The sequence below is a fragment of the Ischnura elegans genome, chromosome 12 (genome assembly GCF_921293095.1).
Source record: "Ischnura elegans chromosome 12, ioIscEleg1.1, whole genome shotgun sequence".
Taxonomy (NCBI): Eukaryota; Metazoa; Arthropoda; class Insecta; order Odonata; family Coenagrionidae; genus Ischnura; species Ischnura elegans.
Window position 1 is genome coordinate 43,781,843 of NC_060257.1, and position 10,710 is coordinate 43,792,552.

Consider the following 10,710-nt stretch of genomic DNA (forward strand, 5'->3'; position numbering starts at 1 on the left):
TTCATGTATATCAAATATCATTTGCTTTTTCGAGGTTCTATGCTTTTATGTGAACATCCAGTGTTCTATTAATATTTCATGTACCACTCACTCTAACTCAACAGGGACTGCTGGAGAAAGAAGTGTTGCAGCCAAAAGTAAGTCATAGCAGTATTTTCTCTTCACAATTGGTTTTCAAGAAGTATCAACATTGTGTTTGGAGATTTGCCGCATTAACTTCACTCCCAACTGTCATCTTCTGTGTTTACAACGGGGAATTCCCCATTATAAACAATAATGTATCTAACATTTGTTTTTTACTTGGGACAGAGTTGAGATCACATTTTAAGTAGTGCTATGTATCGTAGTAGAAGTAGAATTTTCTTTAATAGGGTGCGTCGGCGGCTAAGGCCATTTTGCACCACTCACTGACTGGAGTTGATAAAGGGGATTAGGTCCGTTCTGAAATTAACGTGTCAATAATTTACTAGAGGTATCATTTATATTTTATTGAAAAGTCGAGTTGAGTGTAGGAATGCTATCAGTCGGGAAATGTTTACGGGACTGTCTCCTAGTGCCTCAGCTAGGTTGACTCCGCGGTTGTGATTCACCCGTGCAGTACGGTATCTTGCACTGTCCGTCAGGATATGTCCCACTGTTAGTGGACAATCGCAATTTAAGCATTGGGGCTGTATTCTCTCTTCGGTGAAGAGGAATGAATGGGTTAATAAGCAGTGACCAATTCTTAAGCGTGTTAAAACCACTTCCTCCCTGCGGACATTTCTTATAGAGGTCTGCCACGCAGTTATTACGGGCTTAATTTCCCGAAGTTTGTTATTCTGGATTTAAAGCCATTGCGTCTCCCAATTTTGTCCAATTATACCCCTCATGGCATTCCCTAAATCTTCCGCTGGCATTAACTGAAAATCTGTACCCGGAGACCTGAGCGCATCTTTGGCTGCAGAATCTGCTTTCTCATTCCCTGATATGCCCACATGTCCAGGGACCCAAGCGAAGCTTATAGTGGTCCCTTTCTTACTCAGGGATAACAGAGTGCTTTGAATGTCCTGAACAATGGGGTGACAAGGAGAATAAAGAGATATGGATTGGAGAGCACTGTATGAATCTGTGCAGATCATAAATGACGCAACACTGTTTTCAATGTAGTTGTAGTAGGTTTGGGGTTACGGGTGCGTCGACAGCTAAGGTCATTAGCACCACGCTCAATCAAATTGCGACATAAGCATATACTGTAATTTCAGTTTTGTGCGGCACTGTTGACAATATTGATGTAAACTTCGAGCTTATCAAATCGAATTCACAAGACCAGATTTCTTAACGAATTGACGCGGCATAGGCTGCCAGGGTCATCGCCCAGAATACATTCTAGGTTGCCCCTGACGCCTGTCCGGTCTCGCGTAAGCTGATGCTCATCACACTCCGTCAAGATGTGTCTCACAGTCAGGGGACAGCAACATCGAGATGGGATCTTCTCTTCGGTGAAGAGATAAGAATGCGTCAGGGCGCAATGACCGATTCTCAGTCTAGTAATGATGACTTCCTCCCTACGATTCCTCCCAACAAACGAGGGCCACATTGACGTAACCGGTTTGATCATTCTTAGTTTGCTATTCGTTACGTTTGTCCATACCTCACTCCACTGCCGTAGAACTATTCTGCGCATGGCAGTCTGTTATAAGTATAAGTTACAGAAGCCGTAGCCTGCGCCGCCAGCCTGAGTGCCGCCTTTGCAGCTGCATCTGCTTTTTCATTTCCTGTTATTCGCATGTGCCCAGGAACCCATAGGAACGACACTTTGCGTCCTCATTTACAGATATTATATAGGGCGTTTTGAATGTCTTGCACAATAGGGTGCGTCGGGAAGATAGTGGCGATAGATTGTAGCGAGCTCTTTGAATCGGTGCATATGATGGTGGTAGGGTTGCAATCGTCGGCGACCATCCCCAACGCCTTCTTAATGGCGATGAGCTCCGCTGTTTATATGCTACACAACGGGCTGAGTCTTTTCTGCATGATGCCGTGGTACGCCGAGGACACTGCGCAGGCACAGGCGGCTTCCGACTTGGATCCGTCTGTATACAGGAGTCGACTGCCCTTATGGCGACTGACGAATTCATTAAAATGACACTGATACTCTGAGGTAGTGGAGTATTCTTTCTGGAGTCCTTTAAAAGCATCATAAATTTTGGGATATGGAATTATCCATGGTGGGATGTAGGGGTAAACGATTGGAGCTACATCCGGGAGTTGTATTCCGGATGCTTCGATTAACTCTTCTCTCGTGAAGTGGCTCTCGTTCTTATAATAAAAATTCTTAAAAACTTTGGATTAAAAACAATGTTAAAACAGGGTGTCCTCTTGAGGCTAGGATTTTCACCGCGTAGTTCAACATCAGGATGTTTCTTCGGCTCTGCAAAGGCGGCTCTCCAGCGTCTGCATAAATGCTGAGCACTGGGCTGGTGCGGAAGGCACCAGTTGAGAGGCTCAACCCTGTGTTGTGCAGCGTCGTCAAGGTTCTTAAAATTGACTCGCGGCCAGACGAGTAAATAAAACTCCCATATTCCAGCTTGGACCGAACAAGTGCGCGATATAGTAAAAGCATCATGCTGCGGTCGGCGCCCCATGAGGAGTGCGTTAAAAACTTTAAAATATTTAGGGTCCTAAGACAATTATTTCCTAAAAACTGAATATGTTCCCGCCAATTTAATCGGTGATCTAGTGTCATACCTAGGAACCGAGCCGACTCAACGAACGAAAGGGGTCTGCCATCCAGTTTTAAAACTGGAGGGGCAAAGTGACCTCTCTTCCGGTGAAAATGCACATATTTGGTCTTTTCCGCTGAAAATTTAAAACCACTCATCCGGGACCAGTTGCCTAGGTTATTTTAATGCTAGCTGTAGTTGTCTGGCAACAGATACAAGTTTGGACGACCGGCAAAAGATTGCTAGGTCATCCACGAACAGCGAGCTCATAGTTGGGGCTTTGACACAATCCGCCACGTCATTGACGGCTATCGCCAAAAGTGTTACTCTCAATACGGAGCCCTGTGGTACCCCATCTTCCAGGGTATATGATTGCGATACGTCTCGGCCTATCCTAACCTTAAAGGTGCGGTTCTTTAAAAAAATTTCAATAAATATTAGCAGATGACCTCTAAATCCCTATTTGTGGAGCGTCAAGAGTATTTTTCGGCGCCACACCCGGTCATAAGCCTTCTCTAGATCGAAGAATATACCAAGAAAATGCTGACGAAGGACAAAGGCCTCCTGGATGTAGTTCTCTGTCCTGACAAGATGGTCAACAGTCGATCGGCCGCGTCGGAAGCCACATTGGACATTGGAAAGAATGTTTCGATGCTCGAGCCACCAAACAAGTCGTCGGTTCACCATTCTTTCCATTACCTTAAACAGACAGCTGGTGAGGGATATTGGGCGATAGCTGTTCGGATCGCATTTATCCTTGCCCTGTTTTAAAATTGAAACAACTATAGATTCGCGCCAGGACGGTGGAAAGCTTCTCTCTGCCCAAAGTTGATTAAAACAAGAGAACTTCCAATAAAGCTCTCTCCGGAAAATTCCGGAGAAAGGCATTATGGATCACGTCCATCCCTGGAGACGTGTCACGGGAAGCTGCGATTGCTGATTTTAGTTCCCAAAGGGAAAATGGGACATTGTAGTCCGCCAGAGTTCCCCTCTCAGCAAACGAAAGTATGTGCGATTCGCAGCGTCTCTTCAAGGATAGGAAGGAGTCCTCATTATTGGCGTTACCGCTAACGTTAGCTAGCTGCCGTCCGAATATCTCGCTGATGGCGGACGGTGAGGTTACGATGGTGCCGTTGTTTTTTATGCATGTGACTCCAAAGTGATGGTGGTCACCACAGATGCTTCTCACCTTTTTCCACACCTGCGACACTGATGTCCGGCAGTTTATCCCGGATGCAAATGACATCCAGGAGTCCTTCTTCGCATCTTTGACCACCTTTCGGGCTTTGGCTCGAAGACGGCGAAAGGAAGCTAAATTGAGGGCTGTTGGGTATTTATTGAAAATTCTTAGCGCTCTCTTGCGTACCTGAATAGCCTTGGCGCAATCGTCTTTCCACCATGGAACGGCAGGCCTCAAACGGGCGTGTCCTGACCTTGGCACACTACTATTTGGAAATTCGACGATACTATTTGTCAAAAAATCAATATTCTGGATGCCACAGCGGCCTTCGTTAAATGTAAAATGGAATGATTCTTTAAAAAGAGCCCAGTCTGCTCTCCGGATACTCCAATTGCTAGGACGTAAAATATTGTGGTTAAAATCTTCCTCTCTATTAATAGTAATGGGGAAGTGATCACCCCCACATAGATCGTCGTGAACATTCATTTGGACTTTATCCATTAATGTGCTCGAAGTAAAACAAAGGTCAATAGTCGAATAATTGCCGTTAAAACTATTAAACCTAGTTTTCTTTCCGTCATTTAATAAAACCAGGTTAGAGACTGTTAAAAACTGCGATAATATGCGTCCTCTCCGATTGCACTGTGCCCTGGAGCTACCTTATACTGTATCATGGGCATTAAAATCACCTACTATAATAAAGGGTTTGGGAAGTTGGCAGATAAGGGCGTCTAAGTAAAAAAGGGTCACCGGGGCCCCCCTGGAAGGTATACGTTACATAGAGTCACCGACTGGGGGCCGTGCAGCGTTACCGCTACCGCCTGAAAAGGTGTGTTAAGCGCCACCCGGGAGACATGAAGGGTCTCCCTAGTGGCGATCATAACACCACCGTGGGCCCGTTGGCCACTCGTGTCGCCAAATCTAAAAACGTTAAAACCACTTAAAATACCCTTGTCCGTTGCTTTAAAATGTGTTTCTTGCAGGCAAATGCACGTTGGATTAAAATCACGCAGTAAAATGGCCAGCTCCTCCTTGTGCCGATAAAAACCATTGCAATTCCATTGCAAAATAAAAGTTAGTTAGTTATTGTTATTTTTAGGGTGCGTCGAAACCTTAGGTCATTTTGCACCGCATCATTCCATTCGTAAAAATTCATTTTGGGAGGATCACGTCATAAACCTGAACCTGAAGGAATCTGGATATTTCCTCGGAATATAAAATAAAAGGTGAGAAAGGTGAGTGTGTGAATACAAATTATGTAACGAGGTTAGATTTCATTCAGCAGACCAATAGTTTTCAGAAATTTTATTACCCGACTAAGACGTTCAGGGGCCGTATTCTGTATTTCGTCGGTACCGCACCGGTCGGTTTCCCTTCCCAGCCAACCGACGGCACATCAACCCGTACCGACGACGGTTTCCTTACCGACGACGGCAAATTCAGCGATTCAGTATGGTCGTCGGTATCAAACCAGTCGGTACGGTTCCCCCTCCTTCCCAAAAAGGGAAAAGCCGAATACACCCGAAGTTAGAAGTTATTTGACGTGTCTCCACCAATGAAAGGTAAGTGTGGAAAAAAGTGAAGACTGAAAATGTTCAATTCCCGCTAAAAGTACAAAAAATGGAAGGAGTCGGTACGTACTTTTTCGTCATTTATTAATCTTTTTATTTTTGGAAGGTGTTACTTAGATGAAGATAATTGATATTGTATAACTTGTTAAAATATCTTGTATAATATGTGGCAGTAGTGCTCAGCCTACAAAAGCGAAGGAAACAATATTACAACATCGGATATAGTTCGCATATGATGGAGATTGTTGTTGTTGGAATGAATTAATTCAATTATCCTTTATGACGTATTGTCATGTATACATATTGGTACCGGATGCTGCTATACCATAATACCTATGTAATGTAGTTGTCATTAAGAAAGTTCCTTCTGAATTATATCAATGAACGCAAGAACGGATTCAGAATTTTTTCTGGAGGGTCACTAGGGTCTGACAGACAAACGGTCTCCTCATATTGGAGATTAAAAAAAACATGCCGCAATTACTGCGAAAATTATTATCTGTATTTTAATTTGAAAGTTATTTGTGAGGAATTAAATATTTAATTGAGGCTCCGTCCCAGACAGCACAACATTTTGTGTTGCATCAATAATACACGAAAAATACATGACCAAAAACATATGTATAAGATGGAATACGATCGTATTGCCTCTGTTTATGTCATGTAAAAGTGCTTCAAAATTCCCTCAGGATGTATGTATACGCGCATATCACAAATTAGAAATCTGAATACCCATGCATGAAATATACATTTATATCTACAGGCCCTCGTACATGAATTACATATATTGATTTTCTGGACCACGAATCCACTTAATATACTATTCATAATAAGGTGCGCCTATGCAAAATGTGAAAGTTACACAAGTAATTTTTTTAAATTCAGAGGGAATTTTATTCTGTTCAAAAGTGCTGAGAAAAGTAAGCTCAATGAACATTTATAGAAATTAGATACTTAATATACTTAATAGCATTAATATAGGATGAATAAATTTAAGGAAACCACAACATATACATAGCAATATGTTTATTCAAAGAGACAAAATACAATAATTCACACAAAGAACAAGTGTGGCCATGAAAATTGCTTACAAGCATTAAGGGCCAGCAAACAGGAGATGAGAATATAGCACAAAGATACATCAAGTACAAACAATTGTTTGAGTTGGGAATTAGCAAAAATGTTAACATGGAACAAGCGTTGCAACCCAGTGTACAAGATGAAACCTGAATTCAGGAAACCAAGTCTGCATCATCAGCCACTTCCTGACAGGAGAAAAGAAGAGTTCAAATTTAAAAGTCATGCAAAAATATATTCTTTTGTAAGAGCTGAATAGAGCTCCCAGCCTTTCAATTTGAACATGATTTATATAGGTAGTCAGTCTTCTGTGAAATCTGTAGTTTTAATACAAATTCTAGTAATACAAATGAACGTCGAGGACAGAAGGGCAAAAGGATAATTCCTTTCATAGCCATTCTACTCCAGCCTACTTTACTTTCATACATATCCTATTCGTAGAACATAGATTAGGAATTATATTGTACTCAAGGGCTTTGTGAGGATTGGTGACTCCTTAAGGTTAGCACAAACTCCTTATTTCTAAGTTTCTACCCATTTAATTTCTTCCACTTGATGCGTTTTTCAGGTGCTAAGAAGATATCACTCTATCAGAGGGAGTTAATGCTCCAGTTTATGCTGGAGCATTTAGACCTGGCTCGTGGCCGAATCAGTGGGCCGCAGGCAGGATTGAGGAAGTCTGAGTTGTGGAGGGAGCTCACAGATCTCCTCAATTCCTGCCCCACTGGAGGGAGTAAAACCCCGGAAAAGTGGTCAAGGGTAAACTTCAACACTGCATTAATTGAACTGTGGTTCTATCACCACGTAAAGGTATTTAAATGGTATTTCCTGTTTTATCATAGTCATGGATGGACTGGAGATCAGACACGAAGCAGAAGGCCATGAAAATAAGGAGGTCGGCCCAGCAGACAGGGGGAGGGCCATCTACTGTCGTGCCACTGACTGCCCTCGAAGAAAAGCTAATTGCTTTTATCGGGGAAACGGCAGTCAGTGGCATTCCGGGAATTGTCGACCCCCTAGAGGTGAGGCACCATGTCATTTATCGTAGCAGTGAAGGTAATATCCAATTGATAAATTATGGTGTAAGTTTGCTTACTTTATCGCATTTCAGATTGTGACAGTTATGCCCGATGGGAGCTTGCCATTTTTCGTTGAGGAGGGAGAGGCATCAACATCAGCTTCCACCGTAGATGGTTCTACCCCGTCCACCTCGGGAATGCCTCCTTCTGCAAAAAGGAGGAGGATTTGTGGTGAGTGATGGTTCAATTGTCAGTATAAAGACTTCTAAAATTTATGTCATGTACCATAATATTGATACCCATTGATTAGAGTTAATATTTGGGCAAATTACCTGACAGCAGCTTCAGTGATAAGGTTGCTCATGTGAGAATTTTATTTTCCTTCTCTTTAGACGCGGATCTCGATGAAAAGGAGGAGAGGGCCCTGGCTGCAAGCGAGGCTATGGCAGATGCTATTCAAAGAATAGCATCTGCTGTAGAGGTTGTAGCCAGAAACTCTGAGGAGACGAGGAGAACATTGGAGGTCCTCACAGCGTCTGTGACAGAGATGAAGGAAATGTAAGTAGTGCAGTTAGACTGCTAAACAACCTTTCATAGAAACAAAACTTACCAAATATAAAAGGCGTCTGATAATGTCTCCCCTCACCGCTCTTGCTTCTAGAAGCAGGGCCCTAGCCCCTTGTTCCACTGGCGGTGGTCTATCAATTTCATCCTCCATATGGAATTCATCATCTCCATATGGAACTCCACCCAGCATACACATGTTGTGCAGGACGCTGCAGGCATTGACAAATTGGCATACTTTGCTAGGGTCATACTCCATTTTCCTGGCTTGGAGAAGGCATCTAAACCTTCCCTTCAACAATCCAATGCATCGTTCCACTGCTGAACGTGCCTTCACATGAAGGCGAGTGAAACGTGCCTCGGGTGTGCCCTCTGCTGCATCCAAAATTGGGGTATGGAGCCATGGCTCATGTGGATAACCAGAATCACCTATGGAATTATTTAACACAGAAATTAGAGATTCAGTTTTGAAGAAATTTTCATGACAAACTTAATTTAAGAAATACTAACCTAGCAACCAACATCTCTCACCCGTAGCCCAAAATTCTGCCAGCTTCTGGCGAATGGCGGAATTAGCCCACACAAAAGAGTCATGGCTGCTACCCGGGTATCTCGCCAAAATATTATAAATTTTGAGATCTGAGTTGCTAACCTGAAAGTGGAGGATGTTCCACATATGACATAAGTCAGCCAACCATGCACGATAACATGTTCATTTGTCTATTGCAAAATGATGTAACTTACTATTTGCACATTAATTGAATGGAATAGCTTTCTGTTCACATATAAGTGCTCTTCCTCCCTTGGAGCTTTTATGGCTATATGGGTGCCATCAACATACCCCAAAACACCAGGCATCCCTGCATTTTGGTAGTTCCTGGAAATGTGGAAACCCTTTTTATTTATGAATGCTCTTTTATCTTTTCAGGATTAAACAACATCTTAGGAAGTAGGTTTTTTAATTGTATCATTTGCTGAAGTAAGCACATTTTTTTAAAACGTATCATTTGCTGAGGTAAGCACACATTTTTTTTTTAACGTATCATTTGCTGAAGTAAGCACACATTATTTATTTTAACGTATCATTTGCTGAAGCACGCACACATTATTTATTTTAACTTATCATTTGCTAAAGCAAGCTAGTCATTCTTTGTTTTAAAGTAATATTTGCCAAAGTAAGCTAGTCATTCTTTGTTTTAAAGTAATATTTGCCAAAGTAAGCTAGTCATTCTTTGTTTTAATGTAATATTTGCCAAAGTAAGCTAGTCATTCTTTGTTTTAAAGTAATATTTGCCAAAGTAAGCTAGTCATTCTTTGTTTTAAAGTAATACTTGCTAAAATAAGCTAGTGAAATGAAATCAAGGAGATGACTGTGGGTGTCAATATCCTGGTAAAAAAATCAGTGTGCTGCTATTTGCTGATGGCATAGCACTCATAGACGAGACTGAGAAGGATTTGAAGAAGACTTTGACAAATATGGAAAGGACAATGACCAGATATCAGCTGAAAATAAAAAAAAATAAGACTAAGGTATTAGTACGCAGTAAAAGAGAGGAGGTTAAGGCAAAAATTAACCTGGAGAAGCATAAGCTTGAAAAGGTGAGAGAGTTTTCTTAACTGGGAAGCCAAATTACCTTCGATGGATGAAGTAAGAAGGAAATACTCAGTAGAATAGTGCAGGAAAAGAGAGCTTCTATGAAAAGAATCTTCTTACAGGTAAAAATAAAAGCATAGAAGCAAGGGAACAATTCATCAGATGCTATACATGGAGCATGTTTCTCAATGGAAGTGAGGCTTGGACGATGACAGTAGCAGAGAAGTCAAGAGTTGAAGCATTTGAAATGTGGTGCTACCGAAGAATGATGAATATAAAATGTATAGACTGCAAGTAACAAGGAACTGCTAAGAAGAGTGGGATAAAATAGAAGTCTTCTAAAATCCTTAAGCAGAGGACGGAACAACTTAGTTGACCACATTCTGAGACATGATGGCCTGATGAAAACAATCCTAAAAGGGCAGGTGGAAACCAGAAAATTTGTGGATGAAATCATACAACAAATGTTTTCTACACCACTCCATGTGCTTCAAATTTTGTAGGCCAGTATTTGAAGATCTGAAATTACTGTCTCATCCGTGAGTGTACATTGTGTGTATACTTTTCCTCATTTGGGAAAAATGGATAAATTGTATGAAAATTTTCATTTCCATGAATAAAATTATAGAACTTTAAATGATATTTATCTTTATTACATTTGCAAAGGGACAGCAGAAGGGCCTAACCAAATTGGTGTGAGGCTTTTTAACCATCTCCCACAAAATTTTAAGTTATTTCTGTACTTCTTTTAAAAATACGATTAATGAATTTCTATGGGGTGAACTGTGATATTCAATTGAGGAATTTCTGAGAAAATCAGTTGATGATTGTTGTAAATCAAATAATCAAAGTTACTTTAATGGAGATAACTCCATATTTGTTAATTACAATTGTGTATAAGTATTAATTATGACACACTAATCAACTTCCTTGGCATAACAATCAGATCAATAACTAACAAAACAGTTGCCAATAGCCAAGTCACCTGAGATACCTAGCTACA

At 41.3% G+C, this 10,710-nt stretch overlaps 1 protein-coding gene and 1 long non-coding RNA gene across 2 annotated transcripts; one reads left to right on the plus strand and one right to left on the minus strand.

Annotated features, from left to right (window-relative positions):
• Positions 1-6,464: 6,464 nt before the first annotated feature.
• LOC124169612 lies at positions 6,465-8,014 on the minus strand. The gene is made up of 3 exons (XR_006867175.1): positions 7,882-8,014; positions 7,627-7,756; positions 6,465-6,718 (listed from the first exon to the last, which is right to left on the minus strand). It is a non-coding gene; the product is annotated as an uncharacterized LOC124169612 (long non-coding RNA).
• On the plus strand, positions 6,725-9,242 carry LOC124169611. The gene is made up of 5 exons (XM_046548251.1): positions 6,725-7,289; positions 7,373-7,552; positions 7,642-7,780; positions 7,942-8,107; positions 9,042-9,242. The coding sequence occupies exons 1-5, from the start codon at positions 7,086-7,088 to the stop codon at positions 9,064-9,066; spliced, it is 714 nt and encodes a 237-aa protein (XP_046404207.1). The 5' UTR covers positions 6,725-7,085; the 3' UTR covers positions 9,067-9,242.
• Positions 9,243-10,710: the final 1,468 nt, after the last annotated feature.